The 25,446-nt window shown below is 35.7% G+C and overlaps 1 protein-coding gene across 1 annotated transcript in view; it reads right to left on the bottom strand.

The window, feature by feature from the left end:
• Nucleotides 1-24,568, bottom strand: part of ANO3 (anoctamin 3) — a 287,665-nt gene extending 263,097 nt beyond the window's left edge. Inside the window, exon 1 of the mRNA XM_037132986.2 lies at nucleotides 24,066-24,568. Within this exon, the coding sequence (XP_036988881.2) occupies nucleotides 24,066-24,231 (166 nt within the window). The 5' untranslated portion in view covers nucleotides 24,232-24,568. The remainder of the gene's footprint in view (nucleotides 1-24,065) is intronic.
• Nucleotides 24,569-25,446: the final 878 nt, after the last annotated feature.

Genomic DNA, 25,446 nt, shown 5'->3' with positions numbered 1-25,446 from the left:
TCTCTCCTTTGAAAAAATATCTTTAGTAATTTGGGGGTTTATTTACTTCTAGGTCTCTTAAGAGATTTGCACATTCAGTCAGTTTGTAAAGAAGAATTTGTATATTAATATCATCCTTTGGAGGAGATCCTATCAGTACAACTATTTGGCAAAAGCAAATTTGCAATAAGCTGAATGCTGGTGTGAAGCAGCCCCTTGGGACAGGAAGGGCCAGGAGGTGTTACTGAACACACATAGTATCTAGGAAAGGAGTGAGAAAACAAAGAAGAGCCCTGGGAAGGTGAACGTAACAAATTAAATGCAAATGTTGTTAGTCAAACAAAAGTAGGGACTAACCTGGGAAAACACAGACAAGAAGAAGTCAAGAGATTGTACATGTAAAATAGAAAGTAGAAAAGTGGTTGGGGGGCAGGTAAAAAAGTAAAAGAAGGTAAAGAGGGAATAAATGGTGACAGAGGAGACTTGACTTCAGGTGGTGAACACACAATAAAATATACAGATGATGTGTTATAGAATTGTACACCTGAAACTTATATAATTTTATTCACCAATGTCACCCCAATAAATTCAATAAAATAAAAAAATGTAACAGAAAGTAGAGAAGAAATCAGTGCAGTATTCTACATGGCTGCAGGAAAAGGCCATCTTATTATGAATACTACCAGGCACACGGCTGTCACTCCTCTGGTCGTTCTTTCCAGGGCCAGCCTTTGGGATTGGCTGCAACCGCTTGTCCTGGTCTGACAGATTTGGCATAAAGTGCCAGAGTCTCAAAAAACTGTATTTCTGTTAATGATCACCCTAAAAATGCTACCTCACATACCAGAAATAAATGAGTAAATAAAATCCAGAAATGGTATGGTTGTTGAAAGAGGAAGTTCCTTATAGTGGGGAACAACTGCAGCATACAGCCATGGCTACAGCCAGACTCTCCTGTTCACAGCTCAACATTCGTAATCATCACACTAATCACAGAGTGACCTTCTCCACTCACTGTTTTGGTCCATCATAGACATGCCTCCTTCCCCAGTTCCAGTCATTCAGGCTGGAACACACAGACACACACACAACAAACACCCTATTAATAATGACCAAGGGTTTTTAAAAAAGTTAAAATGTTTAAAAACACAATAACAAATATCTAGAGATAGTTTGAGTTTAAATTTGCGTTTACCTCCCAAATGCTTTCATAACACGTACTATGTCCCAGGTTTTTATCTAATCACTTAACAAACATTAACTGAGTTGACTGGATGTCATCCTTATGAATAGGTACTACCATTATTCTATTTAGATAGAGAAACCATGACATGAGAAACTACCTAAAACTTGTACAAGGTTAATGAGCTGGTAAAAGATGAACATGAAATTCTAACCAGAATGTCTGAGCCCAGAGTCTGTGACCTCTCACTGTAACTCTCTAATCTTTGCTTTGAGGTCCACCTGACCCGCATATGAAAGCACATCACGTGGCAGAGGACATGTTTACCACAATTTCTTGGCAAGACACATAGATATTTAGACTCCTGAAAATTCAGGTTGAGCAACAAGGAGGGAGAAAGAGATTTTAAATCCTCTCTCCTATATCCAAACACTACTCCAAAGTTTTCATTGCCTGCCTATAGTCTAGACACAGGTTTTGTATCTCTCACAAAATAGCAATTCAGAATGGATCATAGAATGAAATGTAAATACAAAATTATAAACCTTCCAATGGATAACATAGGAGAATGTAGATGTGATCATGGGTGTAATGAGGAGTTTTTAGATACAACCCCTGAAGTGTCATCCTTGGAAGAAAAATTGATAGGCGTGACTTTATTAAAATTAAAGCTGTTTCTCTGAGAAATACAGTTGAGAGAAGAAAAAGATAAGCTTCCAATTAAGAGCAAATGTTTGCAAAACAGGTTTATCTGATAAAGGACTTGCATACAAAATACAGCAATCATCCTTAAAACTCTACAATAAGAAAACTAAATACCAGAAACTGGGCAAAAGATTGAAGAGACACCTCATCAAAGAAAATGTCCAGGTAGTCATAAACATAAAAGAAGTATTTGACATCTTGCCGTTAGAGAGTTGTTAACTAAAACAATAATTAAATACCACTACACACCTGTTCAAGTGGCTACAATTTTCTGAAAAGCGACAATGCAAATTGCTGGCTAGAATGCAGAGCCCGGGAACTCTCATCCACTGCCAACAGGAATTCGGAATGGTATGGCCAGTTTTGAAAGATAGTGTGACTATTTATTTCCTAGCTAAACATAATCTTAATATACAATCCAGAAATCATGCCCTTAGATACTTGTCAAACTGATTGAAAACTTATTTATACAGAAAGACTTGCTTGTGAGAGTCATAGTAGCTTTATTCAGATCACCCCAGACAGGAAGCATTCAAAACGCCCTTTAATAGTGAATGGCTAAGCAGACAGTGGTACACCCATGCAATGGAGTATCATTCAGCAATAAAATGTTATCTATGTAGAGTTAAAGACATGGATAAACATTAAAGGCATATTGGTAAATGGAAGAAACCAATCTGAAAAGGTTGCATGTGGTATGCTTCCAAGGTACATGACATTGTAAAAACTATAGAGATGGTAAAAAAAGTTAGCCATTACCATATTGTTAGGGTGAGGAGAGTTTAATGAGTGGAGCATAGTAATATGTAAAGTAGTGAGACTATTATCTATCATACTGCAATCAAGGATACAGGACACTACACATGTGTTTAAAGTTCATGATACAAAAAGCAAGCCCAAATATGTGCAAATTAAAACACAGTTTAGGTGGTTGGGGTATTTCAAGATGGAAGGCAGAAGTGACAAAGACATCCACATGTTCTGCAAATATATAAAACACCCTAACTGAGGGGAGCAGTGGAAGACATGGCATCCCAAGGAAGTTTGGAAATAAATGCAATCTCTAAGGCTAAAGGCAAGAGAGTGTATGTAATAAGTGCAGTACTCCAGTTGGTAAAGTTGACTCTGATGCAGGTATGGGTCAACAATTCTGATAACAGCATGCATGTTTACTGAAAATGAAAAGAAACAAATAAACTGGTGAGTAGAATTTTATGTTGTTGAGAGTAGGATGTTACAGGTAAACAAGGGGGGAGGATATAATGATCCATGTGGTAGTGAGTTAGTCAGATACATCAGCATAAACACATGTTTAGGTTAATGTAGATATAGTCACACATATAAATAATTGTATATGCATAGGTTATTATGCATATATATATATATTTCATTGTTCTTTCAGGTAAGGCAGCTTGAAAGAAATGATACTGTAGTATTAATAAGTGTACACACTGCTCATATCTCAGTTTCTAATGCTTCTTTAATGAAAACAACCAGTTTTTAAATAAATAGCTCAATTTTTCACTAGAGGACTGGGGGAAAATATTCAGGACAACTGTAATAGTATAATCAATAAGATATAATTTAAAAATAAAATATTGAGGAGGGAAAAAAGAAATTGAGTAGAGGAAGGAATACAAAGAGAAATCAAACTATTCTAACAACATGGCTCTGAATTTACCTACACATGTCCATATAATGTTAGTTCATAGTGTATGATTGTGCCATCTATGTTGTGATTATTACTAAATTGTGATTGTTTTACTAAAACAATGCACCTTCATTTTGAGGCCAAAGAAAGTATTTGTTCTTCTTCTGGAACTGCCAGTCAATAGCACATCTGAGATCGTGCCACTCACCTGCTTAGCCATCCTTGGTAGCTTGTCTTCGCTGAAAGAATGAAGGTTAAGCTGCTTGTTCTGACATTCAGTGCTATTATGAACTGCCACCCATCCATCCCCACTCCTAATTTTGTAAAAAAAAAAAGTAGTCCTGGCATAAGGCAGAATAAAATTCTAACTGAAGATACTGTATTAGAAGAAAAAAGTAAAGCCAATAGATATGAGTCCTTGGTTCTTAGCCTGAGTATAATAGCTTCAGATACCCTCAAAGGTGAATTGTCAAGTTCACTGTTGATCTGTCATAGGAACATAATCTACAATATGGTATGCGTGGAAAAAAGAAAAGGCATTTTTAAAACCATTTCAATGAGTTCTCTAGTCAATGTAATCTTTCTACAACATAGATGATAAAATTTGAAAATTGAAAAGATGCCCAGCATGGCCCCTGGGTACATACATGGCGGAATGTGTGTGACTTTAGGTGACTTTATCATTAAAGGAGGATATATCTGTGACTTTGATCTGTGAAATCTTTAAAGACCTGAGATACATGGCATCCATGGATGTCGACATCAAATCTCAAAAATTAAGAAATAAGTTAAGGCAAAGGTGTATATTAAATAAAGATTCAAGATATTTGTGGAGTGGTGTTACTCAAGAAATTTTCAGAGATGAATATGCTTTGACTCATTTGTCAATTCAATGAATTCGTTCATGTTTCTGTTGTATACTCAAACTGAAATGGCTCCCACCAATTTAAAACAAAACAAACATTGTGACGAAGAGGTCAGTCCCGGTGCCTCGGAATCATAATACTTAACACTGTGCATTCCCCATGTTTTTGACTACCAAAATACTTAACAAGTGTAATCATTTCTTTGCTAGCCCTTTTCCCCAGTTGCCCAGCTCTCCCTTTGGCTAAGGCACAACGCATCATGAATGATCCATAACCACTCAGCTCACGCGTTCACACATAGCTCAACCCATGTTTGTCTTGTTTAGCACCAAATCCCCAAAACCTGACACCATGTGGCACAGGCCAGGTACCAAAGAAATATTATAATACAAATCACAGTCACCTACAATTTGAGAAAGACAGAGAAGTAAATGTGTCATTGTGTTAGATGATGAAGATTTTAATAGACTAACCAACTCCCAAGCTGTATCAACAAAAGCTTCCCAGAAGAAAGAAAAATCTTGAGAGAAATTTTGAAGCAAAGGAGTTTTCCAAGGGAAGAGGCAGAGTGGGGCTGTATTTCCTATGGTACCATAGTACAAATAGCTGCATAAGTCCCGCTATGAACTGATTTAAGAAAATAAAACTGAATTAAATTAACCGAGTTCTGTGTTCAGTCTGGTCTCGGTTAGAGGCTGGTTGGTACTCAAGCATTACAGTAGTATCTACCACTTTGTTCTGCTTCCTCTGGGCTCTCATCAGCCTTAGGCTGCCCAGACATCCCCTGCCACTCCAGGCTCTCTTCCCATTCTTTCCCTAAGCCTAGAAGATAAGCCTGGCATTTCTAATTAAAGTCCTAAAGTCCACTGTGACTGAACAGTGCTAGTCTTCCTTCTAAAACAGTAAGATACTTTCTGGTCAGACAAACACACATAGAATGTGGTCTTATCTACCAACATCATGATTAGAATGTGGCAAAGGAAGGTTTCTTAAAAGAAATGTGGCTAACGGTTTTCATAAGAAGAAGAAAATGTTTGTTGCTGCAATTGTTACATACTACAGCTGCCAAGATGTATAATTAGTCCTAAAACAATTTACTGAATAAAAAAATCAGTTTCATCATATCAGAAAGATTTGTCCTCATGCTAACTTGAAAATATAGAAACATGGGAAGTCATTAATATCAGGGACTTGGCAAGCCACAGATTCTCAGAGTAGGGTAGCAACTTTGGCCCAGCTGCTAACCAGATGGTTAAGTATGACTTCTCCTACTGGTTATGCAAGTATACGTTTTTGCTTATGTTCCATCCCTGTATGAAATAAATAATAAGAACCTGAAGGGGTCTTATGGATTCACCCTGAAATAGAATTGAATCAGACAGGCTCAGCCAGTCTAGGGCCCCTGGAGGAGTTTCTGTAAACAGCCTAAGATTAGCCACTTCCTCCTCCTCCTCAAAATGAAATACAAATCTCTTTTGTGGGAGGAAGGGAAACATCTCAGTGTTGCCTTGGGGACACATTAAACTTCTACATGAGGCTAGTTTTTATGTTTTAGCTACAAAAGAATAGAAAGTCAGGAACTTTGAGAACAGAGGTTAAGGCCAGAGTTTTTCAGACTTCTGACTTCAGAATGATTGTTTGGCTGTGGGCCCAGCCTGATGTTATCAGGCCTTGACTAGAAAAAAAGGGAAAAGCTAAAATGGGGCTTCCACAAACAGGAACATGTCTATCAACCTCACTGGTCATTGCTACTAATTTAGTTCTTGAAACCTGCTTTTCTGTCTATGCTTAACTTATACTGCCCTGCAACATGCATCTTCCACTCTAGCCAAGTAGGTCTTTTCTTGTCATTATTCTACCCCAAACTGGAAATTTATCACCACATCTACCACTGAACTCTTTCTGTTGTAAGTAGCAAGAGCGTCAAATCCAATGAGAAAGAACCAATATGGAATCCATTGGTCCAATAACTGAAATACCTAGAAAGAAGGATGCCTTCATCCACAGCTTAGATTAAGGGTGTAAACTGTATCTTCAAAGAGTAGAAAAGGGATTGATTCCCCAAAAGAAATCTAGAGTATTCATACTGAAAGCAAGAGGTATGTGTGCAGGGGTGGCAAAAACAAACTAGCAAACATACACACACAGGCACACGAATGAATACTTTTTGATACCGTGTTCTGTGGTCAATCTAGGAAACCCCAAATCGCCCTTCTCCTTTCTCATAAAAAGTCTGCACCACTTTATTTTTTTTTCCTTCTGTATTCTCTTTGGGGCATATTGATTATTTTTCTGAAAGTCTAGAACATGTGCCCTTTATCATTGATTTTTCCTTTGGTATGCACTCTGATGAATGGTCACCTCCTTTTTCCCTTGAGTGATCAGTCCAAATTACAGAGTTAAATTCTAAAGTCCACTGCATGGAAGGCAGAACACCCTTTTCCTAAGAAACAATATAGTACCCAGTGTTAGTTTTCCAGGATAGCTTGGCAAAATTAATTAATTCATCATGTGACTGAGGTACAGTATTAAATTTTTAATTTGAGTTTCCAGAGAAAGGCCAAAACTCTTACCATTTTTTAATATCTGCTGCTTATATTGAGAGAGGGAAGAAGACTGTTCCTGCCTCTTGCCTCATTGGAGCTGGGAGGTGGAAAGAAGTGCTTACTACCTATCATTCGTGATGGCTCCCATATTCTTCTGAGGGTCTTCAGCAGTATGGATGCTGAAGTCATGCTCCAATAGGTGGGCCTAAATCAGATGATATGAGGGCAGAAGATGCAAAACAGAATGTGATATTTGTGGGGCTCATGAGTCTACTGTGGATGAGGATTAAAACAGTGACCAAGTTAGGACCAGAAGGGTGTTCATTAGAAGGAAACAGCAGGGGAAGACTAACACAAACACATATTATGACATGGGAGTGTAAAAGATAAGCTCTGGAAGAGACTCAGTTCTAACTTAAGTTTCGGGAAACTACAGAATAAGCTGACATGACACATTCACACAGTCATTATATTGCAAAATTCTCCATGTAGGTTCTCTTCTTTTGTTCTTGGTTGCCTTCTTCTGTGGAACTATTGACTATGGAAGATCCTAAATACTGACCATGTTCAGGGTAAGATGAGAGCATGGGCCTAAAACTGAAAGGATGACCCTAACTAGCATCGGACACTCATGAATGAGAATAAGGCAAGGGATGCCAGTGATGTCTTGGATGTCGGGGAGAATAGGGTTGTTACCAGCTCAAGCAGTACACACCCACACAGAATGCAGACCTAACAAATGCATTTGCATCAAAGAAACGCAAACCTATCAAAGTACATCGTTTACTCAGTAGGTGCTAATGTAATGAGTGGTGTCTTCTCTAATGTTAAGAGTGGACACCATGTTTAAGTCTACTTTTAGTTAACTCCTTCCCTTGTACAATACCTTACATTTTAGGATGTCTCACATTATGTATATTGTTGGGCCGTGGATGATAAACAATTTACACACAGAAATTTAAATTAATTCTATTTATTCTCCTCACATTTTTTCTGTGATGAAGTGGTCACTTTTTATGGAGCTAAGAAAACCCTACTTTTAAAAAATTCATTTTTTAGAGAATCCTTTTAATAAACATAGGAGTTAAATTGTTGAGAATTGTTACATTTGATTTTTAAGGCAAAATAACATGAAAAAATGACCAAGCTCTCTGTGGTTATGTGTATGTTCATTAGCAATTGTGAAATATGTAGCATTTATATGTAGATGTCAGGGGATTTCTAAAATCCATCTCTTGGATCTGCTACAGAATTAACCACTTTATTTAAATAGTTTTGCTTTTAGACTTATCTCCATGTGGCCTTGGAAATGGGGCCTAAATTCTGAAATTTGAGTGACTGAAACCAAATGCTTAGTGGACATGAACTATGAAACACTGAATTATGCGTATCTACTGTGGAATCAGATAATAATGCTGAAGAAAACATCTGTGAGACAGATAAAAAAGAAAGATAAATTCTTCAATATTAATGGAAAATAAACCAACAAATGATGAAACCAGGATCCTTTTATAACTAAAGTATTTAGGCCAATACTCCCAGATCTTTGTTTTGGGAATTAATCATAAATCATTTCAAGGGAGTTTGGCCAAAAAGTCAAGAATTAGGAAACTCACAGTGATGTGTATACTTGTAGGAAACTTTTGGTTTTCAGATTCATTATCTCCTGCCTTCACAGAAACCTATGAAAATGTATTTAGGTTGAGAAGTTGCAAAGGAGTGATATAAGTAGGCAGAATGATTGAAATGGGGCATGAGGAGATATTTTGTATATATTAAACATGTATTCTAAATCCTTTTCCTGCACAGGGCAATTTTTATACATTTTTCAATCCCACAGTCAACTCTGCAAAGTGGATATGTCACCGAAAACAGGCAGAAAATATTAAGTAAATTGCACAAGTGTTACAAATCTGCCATGTGTCTGAGTCATAGTTAGAGCTGTCCTATGACAAAGCCCATGCCATGTTCTTATCATGGCCACTGGGAGTAAGAACATACGTGAGAGCCCGATAATGAAAGATACAAACAATTATAGACTGACCTCTATATCTAATTATTCATGAGATCTTGGACAAGCTACTTGATCTCACTCTCATATTCTTATGTAAGAGAAATTTATGGATCTAGCCCTTATCATCTATGAGTTCAATCTAGTCAAGTTAATTTAGATAATGCGCGATTGCCACTAATATCTCTGCCTCCTTATTTAATGCACTGTTCAACATTCAGAGAAGTTATCTCATTTCTAAAGTTTTGATTACTCTCTTCAAGATGGACACAGGGAAGGCTTTCCTCTGTCTACTTTTATCTAGAGTGAGAAGACAATAAAGAAGTTTGGTTTCAAGCACAGAAGAAAAGCTCATTTTCCTTACCAAGCTCTTAATGAAGTAAAATTCTCAACTGATTCTGAAAAATCACAATATCCTGAGACTAAAAGACTGTTCCATAATGCCAATTCTTAAAAATAACACAGTCTCACTGTATCTAAGATAAATCACTGATCTTATTAAGAAGCACTGAACACCCACCATGATCGTTGGATATGAACACTAAGCAGCCAACAGAAACCAGGGCTCTTATGCAGCCAACACCTGTGTTTTCTTTCCAGTGCCTCGGAACTTTTTTTTAGCTTTATATCTCTTGTTACAGAATTGTGAATGCCCAGGTTAGGGAATGCCTAGGCTAATACGAATTTTCCTTAACGTTATCATTTTATCATAAAATTAGTATAAATATTATTCATTTAGTAATTCTATGACAAATAATCCTTTAGTTAAAAATTAGTAAGATTATTTATCAAGTAAAGCAAATGCTCCTGAAGTTTGTGATGTTTACTCTCTGCATAGCCATGTATTCCTCTGCACAACTGTGCCTGAATTTGAACACCATTACCACTATTTAGATTCTGAAATTTGAACTAATTTGAGTCCAGAGGATTAATCCTTAAAACATGGTAGTCATCACTTTCTGGAGCACCATTATAGTATGTAATCTACACTATATAATGTATTTGGCGTAACAGCATTTCCTAAAAAGTTATTAGTTATAGGCATTGCACTAAATGCCTCTTGAGGGTATTATTTCACTTAATATTCTTTTAATTTGTTAATGTATTGATTTGAGAGAGAGATTTATTGTTCCACTTTTTTATGCATTCATTATTGATTCTTGTATATGCTTTGACCAGGGATTGAACCCTCAATCTTGGTGTCTCAATGCTCCAACCAACTGAGCTGCCTGTCCAAGGCTTATTTAATATTCTCCTTAACTATTCTGAAATTTTATACTCTAATCACATATAATAAAATAGAAAAACATAGAGGTTCATTACATTTTCTGAAGTTACAAACTAGAAAGTATCAGAGCAACCTATGAACTCTAATTTGATTCTAGGTTCTAAGCAATTACTTCCCTTGCTGTCTACACAGAATAACAACTTTTATTTGGATGGTGATACTGGATTATTTGGGAACTCCATGCCTAGGTAGATGACTCCCACTTCTATATCAACCAATAAATGTTCAGTTAAAATGCATAGCTCATAAACTTAAAAATAACAATTGCCACAGACTTTTGAACTTACTTTTTAACTATATAAAATGAGAATATTACATCTTAGGTTATCACTGTAATTTACATTTTCTACTCAAAAACTGGAATGAGAACCTTTTGCAGAGACTTTTCAGAGACCATAACCATGTTTATTAGCTTTTGAGAACTGAAATTGTCAACCAGATAATGCAAAGGACAAGCAAAATGAAAGGTGCCCTATGAGGATATCAAAGTAAGATACAAACATGGGACGTGTAGGTAGCACATTTGTCATCTAAAAATAGGCAAAATTCTACTATCAGTAAAAAGATCCATTATGGCCAACTCAAGGGACAAGCAATGTTCTTGAGAAGATGAACAGTATCCCCATATCTTCAGCACAATGAGCTTTGAAAAGAGTGAATAGTGGTGGGTGAGACCATAGCCATAAACAGTTGGGTGGCCAGAAGCCAATAAGTTTCTCCAGTGTGCAAATTTATATTAAGCAAAAGCATTCAAAATTTATGGTTACTTGTAGGACTTCCTAAATCTTCCCAGTATAGAGACTTCATATTTTTTAAATCAAATACCTATGAAAAATTAAACCAGAGATTCTTTGAAAGAGGCTCAGGGCAAGAGGCTACTGTCCAAGTCCCTTGTTTTTCAAAATGAAAAAGTAGGTCCAGAGTGGCTTCCTCTTGATGGATCCACCCATTGCCTACTCTCAGCCAGTGTGTCTTGTGTGAATTTCATCCTGCACCTGAGCTAGGAGTTCGGCCATGACTCAAGCACAAACCTATCGTGGCATGGGGTTAGATTGGGGGGTACCATTGTGTCACTTTCCTGTTTACTCACTGATTTTTCAGTGTAGTTCTGGTCTCAGAGCAGCAGAACAAGCTTTGTAATCTTAGAAATGGCAGTGGCTGTCTCACTTTTCATGCCTCATCATCTGCACATATTTTTTCCCCTGAAAATTTAGCCTGTATCTTAAATATCAACCTGATGCAATGATTCTGTGAGCTATAAAAGATCTTCATAACAGACCTTTTTATATTTAAATAGATAAACCCCGATTCATTAAAATAATTTCTCCCTTGTAATATTATTTTCTTCTTGCTTTCTATGGTTTTTATTTGATTAATTTATTTTTCCATGTTTTTATTGTTGTTGAAGTACAGTTGTCTCTATTTCCCCTGACCACTTTCCCTCACCCCAGCCATCCCCACTTCCCACCCTTGATCCTACCACCCTTTGGTTTTGTTTTTTAAAATATATTTTATTGACAATGCTATTACAGTTTTCTCATTTTCCCTACCTTTATTTCCCTATGCTCTGCACCCCCACCCACATTGTGCTCCTTAGTTCATGTCTATGGGTTGTATATATAAGTTCTTTGGTTTCTCCATTTCCTATACTATTCTTAATCTCCCCCTATTTTGTACTTACCATTTATGCTTGTTATTCCCTATACCTTTTCCCCATTGTCTCTGCTCCCCACTGATAACCTTCCATGTGATGTCCATTTCTGTGACTCTGTTCCTGTTCTAGTTGTTTGCTTAGTTTGTTGTTCTTTTTTTTCAGTTATTGATAATTGTGAATTTGTTGTCATTTTACTGTTCTCGTTTTGATCTCCTTTTTCTTAGATAAGTCTGTTGAACATTTTATATAATAAGGGCTTGGTGATAATGAACTCCTTTAACCTGACCTCATCTGGGAAATACTTTATCTGCCCTTCCATTCTAAATGAGAGCTTTGCTAGATAGAGTAATCCTGGATGTAGGTCCTGGCCTTTCATTACTTTGAATACTTCTTTCCAGCCCCTTCTTGCCTCCAAGGCTTCTTTTGAGAAATCAGCTGACAGCCTCATGGGAACTCCTTTGTAGGTAACTCTCTCCTTTTCTCTTGCTGCTTCTAAGATTCTCTCCTTATTTTTAATCTTGAATAAAGTAATTATGATGTGCCTTGGTGTTTTCCTCCTTGGTCCAACTTCTTTGGAACTCTCTGAGTTTCCTGGAAGTCTATTTTCTTTGTTGCAATGGGGCAGTTTTCCTTCATTATTTTTTCAACTAAGTTTTCAATTTCTTGCTCTTCCTCTTCTCCTTCTGGCACCCCTGTGATTCAGATGTTGGAATGTTTAAAGATGCTCCAAAGGTTCCTAAGCCTCTCCTCACTTTTTTGAATTCTTATGTATTCATTCTGTTCTGGTTCAATGTTTATTTCTTCCTCCTCCAAATCATTGATTTGAGTCCTGGTTTCATTGCATCCACTGTTGGTTCCCTGTACATTTCTTTTTATTTCACTTGGCATAGTCTTCACTTTTTCTACCATTTTGGAACTATACTCGATCATTTCTGTCAGCATCCTGATTACCAGTGTTTTGAACTGTGCATCTCATAGGTTGCTATTTCTTCACTTAGTTCTATTTTTTGAGCCTTGATCTGTTCTTTCATTAGGGCCATATTTTTTTTCCATGCAGCTGTTATATTGTAAGGAGAAGAGCCTTAGTTATTCACCAGGGTGAAGCAAGCCACTTAGCTGCATTGTGGTGCTGTATGTGGGGGACTGGTCTAAGAGGGAACAATGCAGCTTGCACAGCTCTCTCTGTTGGCTTTCAGTCACTTCCCTTGTCACCCACAAGCAAATTGGGCCTTTCTGGTACTGATTTCTGGGTGGGTGGGTGGTCTTTTGTATGTTCTAGGACCCTGTGCATCTCTTCAACAAGGTCTTATGTGAGTCTGGGAGATTCTCCTGCAGCCACAACCCTTACAGGTTTTTATTCCCAAAGGTTTTGAGGCTTTATTTCCATTCACTTGAACCCTGGGTTGCATGGTCTGTGTCACTCCCTAGTTGTTCTTCTGGGTTTATCCACATGCAGATGTGAAACTGCCTGGTCCGCCAACAACTGCTTTACTCACCTGGTCCTCTCCACCCCAGTTATCCATCTCCACCCCTCCTACCAGTCTGGATGAATGTTCTTTAATTTCTTGGTTGTCAGACATCTTTAGAGTTCAATTTTTTGTTAGTTCTGGGTGTTTTTTGTTTTTCAATTTGTTGTTGTCCTTCTTCTGGTTGTATGAGTAGGCAAAGTGTATCTATCAATGCCTCTATCTTTGCCAGAATTCCTCTGCTTTCTACAATTTTTCTTTGTTACAGTTTTTATAGGTGAACCTTTCTCTTCTTTCCTGTAGTTGCTTTTTTGATGCCCATGAACTTTTTGATGCTTAAAGCTATCATTGTTTATCACCTCTTTTTTCCTAACTCCAGACTTTAAAAAGTGGACAGAGCACTTCAGTTTGTCTCAGTGCCTGTCTTCTCTGAATTATTCACCTTCTTAAATGGAGTAAAATGATTTGTTTTCTGTCCATGCTGTCACAGAGAGCATTATGCTAAGTGAAATAAGCCAGGCAATGAAAGACAAATACCATATGATCTCACCTATAAGTGGAACCTAATCAACAAAATAAACAAGCAAGCAAAATATAACCAGACACATTGAAATTAAGAACAAATTGACAATAATTGGAGGAGAGGTGAGAGGGGATAATGGGGGGAAGAAAGGGGAGAGTTTTCAGAAACATTTATGGAAGTCACATGGACAAAGCCAAGGAGGGGTGAGGCTGAGGACAGGAAATGGTGAGGCTGGAGTGGGGGGCAGTGGTGGGGGTAAAATGGAGACAACCATAGTTGAACAACAATAAAAAAGTTAAATAACTAACTAAATAAAATGTACTTACAAAAATAAAAATGTACCTAAAATGATTTACTTTTTCTGAGAAATTATAATAATGAAGCTCATAAGGTGATAGCCATAATTTTAAATTGATATAGCAAATGACCATTTATGTGTATGTACTAACTATTTCTGTTTATAGAAGAATTTTGTTAGCAGGGTTAGAGTTTGTAGGGCTATGGGGAACAGTGGATGCAAAAATAGCATTATAGATTAATAATGTCCTTAAACAATTGTTTTGAATATCTGATGCTTCCTTATGGGTCTCTCTCTATGCTGTGGTCCCAGCATAAAGATGAGATGGGAATAAAGAGGGTCACAGAAATTCTGTGAAAGGCAAATGGAGACCTGAAACTCTCAGATGCCAAGGAACCTCTATTTAGTGAAGGATTCAGGCACAATTCACCTCCTTCTATGTCTATATTCATGTATGTTGTTTCTTGTTTTTCTTAAATATATAAAATGCAAATTCTATTAATATAATTTATTTTTCTCATTGCAAAAGTAATACATGATCAATCAAGAAAATTTGGAAAATAGCAAGAAACAAAAGGGAAGTTTTATGGAATCCTATTCCTTAGACTAATATATTTTAGTGTTTTGGTATATGTTTTTCTTGCACAAATTTCACTTATAGACATCTATATAAAAATGGTATGCCTGTAATTATGTTTTCTGCTTCTCTTAATGTCATGCCCTAAATATTTTTCATTACCAATTAACTGTTCTATAATACCAGTCTTTAAAGCATGCTTTTTTATAGGGTCTGATATAGTTTAATTATTTACACAATACAATGTTGTTGGATTCAAATTGTTTTCTGTTTTCTCTATTAAAAGTACCACTGCAATGAACATCTTTGTGCCATTATTTCTGTGTATGTACCTGATTTTATTTGAAACAAATTCTTAGAAGCAGAATTTATGAATCTATGTGTGATTTGAAATTCATATGAAACAAAATGCAAAATGTTTTTCCAGAATACCTAATTGACTTCTATCTTCTTGCTTATGTAACTAAAATAATGGTTTCCATTTTTGTTTCCATATTTAAACGTGGATATATTTTGCATATGCAGGGCATAACTAATTTCAGTGTGTACCTATACTCCACTATTTTGTCTCCCTTTTAAAAAAAGAAGCATTGGTTTTAAAGTGAGGTTGATTAATTATAATAGAATTTTGAATCTATTTTAATTTAAAAGAGAATAATACTTGTTAGTTACAGTGAAATATATTTCCAATAGTTGGCTAAAAATTATTGGTAGTATACCTGATTTCATAGTGTAGATGAAAACCCATTACTTAGAAGAGAGCTCTCTGTCAATTGCTTCCCAGAAGGAGCTTTATGAATAAAGATTGTGGCTATATCTCATCATGTCAACTTGAGAAGCTCATAAATACTTCACTACAATTCTTGATTTTTTCTATAAAGTCTTAGATATGCTAAAATATCAAGTGCTATTCCAAAAATAACAAATTAATTATTTTTCATCTGGTATCAGGAAGACACGATACCTGAAAAGCTTTGAGAAGAGATATCTGTACACCTGTCTTTATCCTTCTCTCATCTACCACTGTCTAGTTTTGTGAGCTCCATCATGTATTATGGAGTAATGCATTGACTCCATTAGCACTTCCAATGACTATTGATACCTCCATTAGCACTCCCTTGTTTGTTATCAGAAAGGCCACTTTTAAACTTATGATTCTGATTATATATGCAACATCTAGTAAAATGTTTTCAGAAGGCATTTAACAAAAAATAGTTGTTGAGGTTATTTTGTGTTACAGTATCACATTAGTATTAACTTTTCACTTTGCTAAGGCAGCCAATGTATGCATATTATATGAAGCTGGATTGCTCTTCTTGAGACAGAATGAGTTAAAGGCCTCTAAGCAGAGCCATTAACAGATGAAAGTTAAATTTTAAAATTCCACAAAGGAAGTGAAGTTTCCTGTCAACTGGTACATCTTTGTAAAGTCGTTTTTGGAACAAGTAGTTCAGCTCCTTCTGTTTGTAGAGCTCTTGACTGTTCCCTCTCTGGGCAATAGAAGAGATGTACAATGTATCTCATCCTGTGGGAGTTTGTTTTCTATTTAATAAAATTATAATGAAATCTATGTACCATATTTAATAGCTAAAACACTTAAATATAAGATTAAATGTTGAAAATAAACATTATATATTGATATCAATAACATAAAAAGGGGTATTTTTGACATCCAATAGAGAAAAAATTAGAACTTTCATGTTAAGGATGAGAAGGAGGGCTATTTAAGAAGGGTTTAGCTGAAACCTATATAATTATATTAACAAATGTCACCTCAATAAATTCAATTAAATATAAAAAATATTTTAAAGGTTTAAATTCTAATTCATCTGAGGACAATATATAAGTATAAGAAAAATAGGAAAACACTCTGTCAAGTATGTACATGATCAATAACCACTATAAAAAGCCTACTGACATAGAACTATAGTTGGTTATAGATTACTGTCATAAAATTATCTGGAAAACTTGTCATAATGGGAAATTATTGTAGGGAGCCCTGCCAGCAGACTTATCATGATTATTGACAAAACATCGGTTCTCAAGCATTAATGCATGTGTATATAACATGAGGAACTTCCAGTCAGGATGGCCATCATCAATAAAACAACAAACAACAAGTGCTGGGAAGGATGTGGAAAAGGGGGATCCCCTCTACATTGTTGGTAAGAATGTGTATTGGTGCGGTTATGGGGAATGTGTATTGGTGCAGTTATGTGTATTGGTGCAGTATAGAGTTATCTCAAAAAATAAAAGTGGAATTGCTTTATGAACCAGTGATTCCATGCCTGGGAATTTATCCAAGAAAACCAAAGTGCCAAATTGAAAAAGTATATAAACCCCTGTGTTCATTGCAGTGTTATTAACAATAACTAAGAGTTGGAAGCAGCCAAAGTGTCCATCAGTAGATGAGTGGGTAAAACAGCTGGGGTATATTTACACACTAGAATACTATCTGACCATAAAAAGGAAGAACATTTTACCCTTTGTGATAGTATGTATGGACCTGGAGAATATTATACTAAGTTAAATAAGCCATTCAGAAAAGACAAATACCATATGATTTTGCTTGTATGTCGAATCTAAGGAACAGAACTAATAAGCAAAATAGAGACAGACTCATAGAGAGAGCAGGCTGACAGCTCTGGGGAGGGTTGGAGTGTGAAAGGATCAAGCAAAAAAGAGAAAGAACTCATCATAGACACAGTCAACCCTGTGGTGATTGCAGGGATGAGTGGAGTGAGTGGAGTTGGAAGAGAGTATAGGGGGTTAAATGGTGATGGAAAAATTACAATAAAAATAAATTACTAAAATTATCTGGAGCTCTGCCTGGTGTAGCTCAGTGGATTGAGCACTGATCTGTGAACCAAAGGGTCACTGGTTTGATTCCCAATCATTGCACATGCCTGGGTTATAGGCCCGGTCCTCAGCAAGAGACAACTACACATTGATGCCTCTTTTCCTCTCTTTCTTTCTCACTTCCCCTCTGTCTAGAAATAAATAAATAAAATCTTTAAAAAAATAAAATTATCTGGAAAAAAACATCATAAGAAGAGCATTGTAGGGATCTCTTGCCAATGAACCTGTCATGACCATTGACAAAAACATTGGTTCTCAAACTTAGTACATATGTCTGTAGCATGAGAAACTTCTGGAATCTAGGTTTCTGGATTATATCCACAGAGGTTATATATAAAGGGGCTGGTATGGGAACCAGAAATCTTCACATATTGCATGGATCCTGATGATTCTAATGCAAGTGCTTCATATGCTACACATATGCTACACGTCGGCTTCAAAAACTACCTTGCTAAGGCACTATTCTCCCAGCTGATATGTTTCTATCCTGAATAAGACTGAAGAGATGAGCTATTTCAATCACACACATGGATTTTTTTCATAAGAAGATTTAGAGGGTACATTGACAGCAGACATTGAACCTTTCAAATAATTTACATTTCTCACAGAGACTGGCAGAAAGCTGGACACAGAGTAGACACGTAACAAATGCAAATAGTTGATAATGGTATAATCATTACTCTCATTAGTCATATAACAACTAGCCATAGTTCTCAACAACTCAAGAAATTAGAATCTCAAATTCCTTCTAACTGAACAAACACCTTTTTACACAGTGGCTTGTCCTTTAGTTTTTGATCAGAAATGGTCTGGGATGCAATGAGTTAGATGCACAACTTCTAACTCAAGGTTAAAGGCACAGAGTGTATTCTTTGGAATTCCTTGCATATCTTTAGAAGTCATGCTCTTCATTTTCCTGAGACAAAGAAATAATCATCCCAAAGCCCTCCTCATGGAGCCCTATACTACTTCTGACAGAAAAGAAGATTGTTTATTTATTCTGATGTTAACACAGCTAGAATTATATTAGAGTGGTCAGTCACTTCCAGGTCCCAGGACATATCTAAAAAGATAAATATAGCCAAAATTTCTTAAAATGCAATGACTGCATGTACGTATGCACACGTATGATATAAGAGGATATTGTACAATTTTAATAAAGGGTTTATATTTACTCTTCTGGCTATTCCTGGATAGTGTAATATTGTTGAATATGTGGTTCTTGTTTGAGGTTGTGTGAGACCTTAAAATCTGTTGTTCTTAAAAAATCACAGCATTTAATTATCCTATGACTCATTTTTACTTCAGCAGAACAAATTTATCATCATCTTGTATCAGGAGGCATGATACCAAGAAATTCTTTGAGGGAAGATATTTATTTTAATGTGAAATGTGATGAACAATCTTGACATATAGTATCTTCATTTTTGGTAACTGGACGTTATACAACTACCAGTAGAACATACCCATTTTAAAAGGAAAAACAGATGAAAAACCAAATGGTTTAAATTCTTTGGAATTAGCATTTCATATTTAGCACCACTGTAAAGTAATTATATCAGTATCCATGTGAATTATGTCCATGTTATTTAAGTATGGATGCCATTGGTCCAATTTGAAATTTGCTGGTACTGGCTTATTTTCATTTGTTGATACTGGGATAACTAACAAAACAATTTTTTAAAAATAAAATATATATTTTTTGTCAATAGGTGACTATCTAATTGTATGGAGATACTTAAATTCTAAAAGAATGCCATACTTCACCATGTAACACCACTTTAATTTAGGACTAGAGTAACACTAATTCATGGAAGATAAAAATGGAAAGTAGGGTCTTTGAGGAGCTGGAGAGAGCCGTAGAAGGATTCAGAAGCATCAAATATACAGGAAATAGATGTAGTAATTACACAGTAGTAATTTAGCCTAAGTATCAAACATCCATAGAGGTAGACACTGCAAACAAGAGGAAGGGACAACTTTTAAAATTGCCCCCAGGACAACTTCAGATGGAAGTCATCAATTCATTCTGCAATATTATACTAACCTAACATAAACAAGTGATCAGCTTCTTTATATAGGGGCCTCTAAACTTCTAAAAGAGCTAGTCACCAAAAACTCATGGAAATCAAAAATATAACTGGATCCAAAGAAGTTTTGATGAATGATAGATACATCATAGATCATTTCAGAAAATTAAAGACATATAGACTTTATAAATATATATATATATATGTGGATCATTGGTAAGAACTCTTTGCATTTATGTACAAATATTTTTATTCTTATTCTTCATGCTGGTCATAAGGAACAGTGTCACATGGATGTCAAACATGCAGACTACTGATTTCATAGTGGGGAGTGACCCACCGTCCCACTTCAAATTTCTTAAGGACTAGACAAAATTAGTTGATTGCCTTATATTTTGATATGTAAATGATAATGTTCCCTAATTCTTTATAGGGCTGAGTATGGGAGATTAAAAAGTATATAAATATAAATGTAAATATACATTACTGTGTTATATATAAACATATTATATATTTATATATGAAATTATATGTTTATGTATACCATTCCTACATAACACTTTATATGCTTATGTATATAAAACATTTAACACTGCATGATACACAGGAACTGATATATATATGTGCTCATCATCAGCACCACAGTGATGATGATAATGACCCTGATGATCATGATGATAGATCTTGATCTATTTAGTTATGGCCTTAAATGTTATTGAAAGCACATTCCAGAACCTAGATATGATATTTATATTATTATTGATTACTGATAAAATTCATTTTTGAGAGACAAAGAAGCATTTGCCCCCCGCGTGAATGCTTTAAAACTTAATTTCCAAGTGGTATTGAGGAGAAAAATGAATGCTAAATTTAGAGACAGAAAATAGATTTTCCTGAATTATCCTTGTCTCTGCCACCACCTCCTCACAGACACAGACACACACACACACACACATACACACACTACAGGTATGTGACTTTGGTCCAACTGTATTACTTTCCTGGTCTTTGGATTCTCCTTCTACTGAAAAAAAGATCAATGAGCCCTGGATGGTGTAGCTCAGTGCATTGAGCGTGGGCCTGCGAACCAGACAATCGCAGTTCGATTCCCAGTCAGGGCACATGCCTGGGTTGCAGGCTGGTTCCCTGCAGGCCAGTTCCCAGCAGGGAACACACGAAGGGCAACCATACATTGATGTTTCTCTTCCTCTATCCTTCCCTTCCCCTCTAAAGATAAATAAATAAAATTTTAAAAAAGAAAGATCAGTAAACTCTATCTCATTGACAACTTCTGAGAACTATTGAAATTCTGTAGTTATGAGTTATCTTCAAGGTATTATGTAAGTGAAAGTTATAAATACTGTTTTGCTGACAATGAAATATATTTCTTCTTAGACAGCCCTGCTAAATGTTCTATGGACTAACATTCATCTATTCTGTTTTATGTTCCCATGCTAGGAACATGTGCACATGCATGTTAAATAGCTACCGCCACACCACTGAGGCTGAAAGAGCATAGCTCAATCACCTCATTTTCATTCTCATACAGACCCCAGCCTTTAACCCTCAATCACAAATATTTAATTAATGTGTTTTATATGCATTAATACAACCTTAACTCTATTGGAAATAGGGCAAGAAGATCTAGCATGCAAAATAGATTCTAGAATGTACAATACTCCATAACAGTTTCAAATGAAGGACAAATTCCACAATGGCACTAACCTACACAGTGGAAATGTCAGGTAACAAATCGTGTGACAATTTCAACATAATATTTTTGCAGGTAAAATACACATGTAACCTGATTTAAACAAATACTCCCTATACAGAAAAGTCATTAAAAGATAAATTACATTTGATCATTTAGCTAATCCTATGTACCACATGTGTATCATGCACAGGTACAAACAATTATGAAGGGGCCATTATCCTCAAGAAACATGATCTCACAGGAGAGGAGCCACAGATGTACTTACAACAAGAATTAGAATGTGAGGCTTTGAATATATAGGACAAACATTTTGTAGATGTTTGAGTTAACCATAGGCATTTGGGAATAAGAAAGTATTTTATCTCAGTGATATCTTAATCAATAGAAGCATGGGAACTATTGGAAATTACTTTGAAATAATCTGAACAATGCTTGGGGGTATAACTATTTCTTACAGGATATGTGTACATCACATGAGGATGCAAAAAGTTTTGGAAAAAAATAAAAGCATATATATATCCCAGATCATCCAGTTTCTAAGACAGGTCACATGGAGTTGCAGAAATTGCAAACAAAGGCAGGAATGGGTTAGCCTTATGCTCTTGGAGGACTGTGTGCTTACTGAGCACTGTGTGGCCATCACTGGGCAAGAAATGTAATGGAAACCTTGGAAGTAAGATCAGTTTGAAGCCCATACAGGTGCATTTCCTATGGGATTTGAAGGAGACTAATCTTTCAGTCTCTTAGCCAGGAGGTCATGAGTCCAAACATAAACAACCCTTATATTCAGGTACCCCATTGACTTATGGGATGATAGAGGTGGACAAAGAGGTAGAGAAGACAAATATTAAACTAATGTCCATATACATAAACATGAATTTTATATTGCAATAAATGCTAAGGGATCTTAGAGATGACTTAGAGGTTTTGACAAAAAAAAGAATGTAAGAAGGAAGAGGCATTTCTAGGGAGTTTAGCTCATATGCATCGAATCTGAGGCAGTGCCAGGGTATTGAGGCAAAAGTATCTTGCAGGCTCTGGTGAAGAGTTTATACTTAAGCTGCAGATGTGTAGGTGAGCTGCATAAAGACAGCCGTTGAATCTGTTGAAATAGATGTGTAGAGACAAAGACAAATTGAAGAAAAAACAAGGTTGGAAGAACATAGGAATTTAAATCATGATGGCATTGGCAAATACTTGCTTATAAATCTCTTTTTCCTGTCCAAATCTACTACAATAAGCTATGCTCATTTATAAAGAACTGACTTGTCTACTTTATTAAATTGTAGGTGCAAAAAATAGTAATAATAACATGGACATCTCTTTTCTTACAGTTGAAAGAAACTATACAAAAGGATGTGATATCTCCTGTTTATATAATGACTGATATTGTGAAATTAGTCATATAATGCAAAAGAACCTACAAGCAACAAATCAGTTATTGACTGGGAGTCACACAAAACTTCATTTCAAATATTTAAAAGTAAATAAGTGTGCTAAATTCTGTTAGAAGAATTCTCTAGTTGCAAAATGCAATTCATTTTTCTTATAAAGTACTTTCTACTGGACAAAATTTAATGTCCAGTAACATCCAGGGCTATAAATTCTTTGTTTAACTTTCACTTTCACATCATACAGCCTTTTTTATGAGGAAAGAAAAACAATGAAATCGTAACAAAGTTTTTACTTTTGAATAACATTTAACATATTAATTTTTGATTAATAAAATTATCCCACGAAGTATAATTAATTCATTGTTGACATATCATATTTGTTCATTATCAACAAAACTCTCAGAACTTTTTGATACTGCAAAGTACTAGTGTGTATCATTATTTACTCAGCATTGCTGAGTAAGAGTGAAAACTGCAATTCTGGATATATAACACTGTATGTATCAAAAAGGAAATTCTACACACTGAAATCTACCAATACTACCATCTGATACAGAATCTAAGTCAGGTCATAAAATAACATAGCCAAAAGGAATATTCTCTTGTTATTTTTTTATTGTTGTTCAAGTACAGTTTTCTGCCCTCCCCACAACCCCAGTCCTCCCCACCCCCTTCCCCTTTCCACCCTCCTTGTTATTGTCCACGTGTCTTTTATAATTGTTCCTGTAAACCCTTCATCCTTTTCCTCCATTATCCCCTCCCCTCTCCCCTCTAGTCATTGTCAGCCTGTTCTCAATTTCAAAGTCTTTGGTTATATTTTGCTTGCTTGTTCGTTTGGTTGATTAGGTTACAATTAAAGGTGAGATCATATGGTATTTGTCTTTCAACACCTGGCTTATGTTCTTAATAAGAAGTTGAAGAACATATTATAGTTCATATGGTTATGAAAAATAAGATATAGATAGATAAATGGAAGATGGCAAAACTCTTTTTCTGCAGTTTATAAATAAAATTCTTAATTTTATCAGTCATTCCAAACAACACTCAGCCTTAAAAGGCTTGGGCATTCAAATAAACAAAATCTACTTCACTATGAACAGTTTTCTGCGTTCATTGAATTTCACTCTATTGGCAAAATCCTCTACACCTTTTGTAAAAATCGATTTACATATTTTTTGGGGAAAATAATTCAAAAAGTTAAAATTCACATCAGCTACCCCATCACAAAGTGACATCATGATTTATTTTTTACATATCTGACATTAAGGAAGTACAGATATAAGTTAATATACTCAAAATATCAGTGTAAAGTTTAGCTTACCAGTGGGGACAAAAGTGGAGTCATGAAGTTCCAGTTGACTAGAATCAGCAGAGAGTTCAGTCAAAGAGGTTAAAGTAAAATCTGAGTTGGAAGCATGCTCATGTCTGAAGCCTTCAGGAGGAAGATAATCCAGTTCAAACGTCACTGTTGACATTGCAAAATCCATTGAAAGCTATGGAAATCAAAGTTTACACTACTCAAGTTTTACAAATCACATGAGGGTGGAAAATCACTGTGCTGAAATCAGTAATAACTCTAGGCTCTCCAATAATTATTTTCACCTGGAAATCCAGAAGACAAAAGATCCAGAGCTGGTTCTCTAAGAAGTTTTCTGTATCATGCTTTTCCTAAGCAATGGATGTCAGTACGATGGATGGAATTTAGAGTTGTTTTTCTTGAAGATATCTTGTTGCCTTTAAGTGATAGCAGCACTATCCCCATCTCTGAGAGGCTACAGTGAAAAGTTACATGGGCTAAGTGAAGACATAGGGAAGGCTGCAGAGAGATGCTTTTAGTAATGTGGTATTAGAAGTTCACATTCACATTCTTGTGTACAAAAGATCAGCTGGGAGGGGCTAACGACTCTCAGAGAATGCAACATTATTTGACTGGGCAGCTCATCAGAGGAATGTTTTAATTTGAAAGAAAATTAATCCTAAATTATATTTCCTGGGTCAGGACTATGAGACTGTGTCCTTGCTGTTTATTAAAAGATGACTATGATTATGGAGATTAAAAGAATTTCTCACAATAAATGCAATGCTTGTAAAATACTCAAAAAAAGTGAATCAAACTAAAAAGCTTCTGTATAGCAAAAAATTAATCAACAAAATGCAAAAGTAACTTATGGGATGGGAAAAATATTTGCAAGTCTTATATCTGATAAAGAATTAATGTGCAAAATATATGAAACACATAATAACTCAATAACAAATAAATAATGGGATTTTTAAAAAAATTAGTCAAACAACGTGTACGTCTCCCAAGAAGACATACTAATGGCAAACAGGTACAAGAAAATCTCAATGTCACTAATCAACAGGGAAATGCAAACTAAAACCATAATGAGATATCACCTCACACTAGTCAGAATGGCCATCACCAAAAAAATCAACAAATGATGATTTGTTGTGATGATTACACTTGTACACTGTTGATGGGGTTGTTAACTGGTGCAGCCACTGTGGCAAACAGTGTGAAAATGTCTCAAAGTATTAAAAATAAAGCAGCCATGCAACCCAGCAATTCCACTTCTGGGTATCTATGTGAGAAAATAAGACACTGATCTGAAAAAGTATACACATTTCTTTGTTTACTGCAGCGTTACTTACAATAAGCAAGATGTAGAAGCAACATGGATGTCTATAAATAGATGAATGGG

Source organism: Artibeus jamaicensis, unplaced genomic scaffold (genome assembly GCF_021234435.1).
Source record: "Artibeus jamaicensis isolate MK-2021 breed Jamaican fruit bat unplaced genomic scaffold, CSHL_Jam_final contig_797, whole genome shotgun sequence".
NCBI lineage: Eukaryota > Metazoa > Chordata > Mammalia > Chiroptera > Phyllostomidae > Artibeus > Artibeus jamaicensis.
This window is presented reverse-complemented; position numbering and strand designations above follow the sequence as displayed.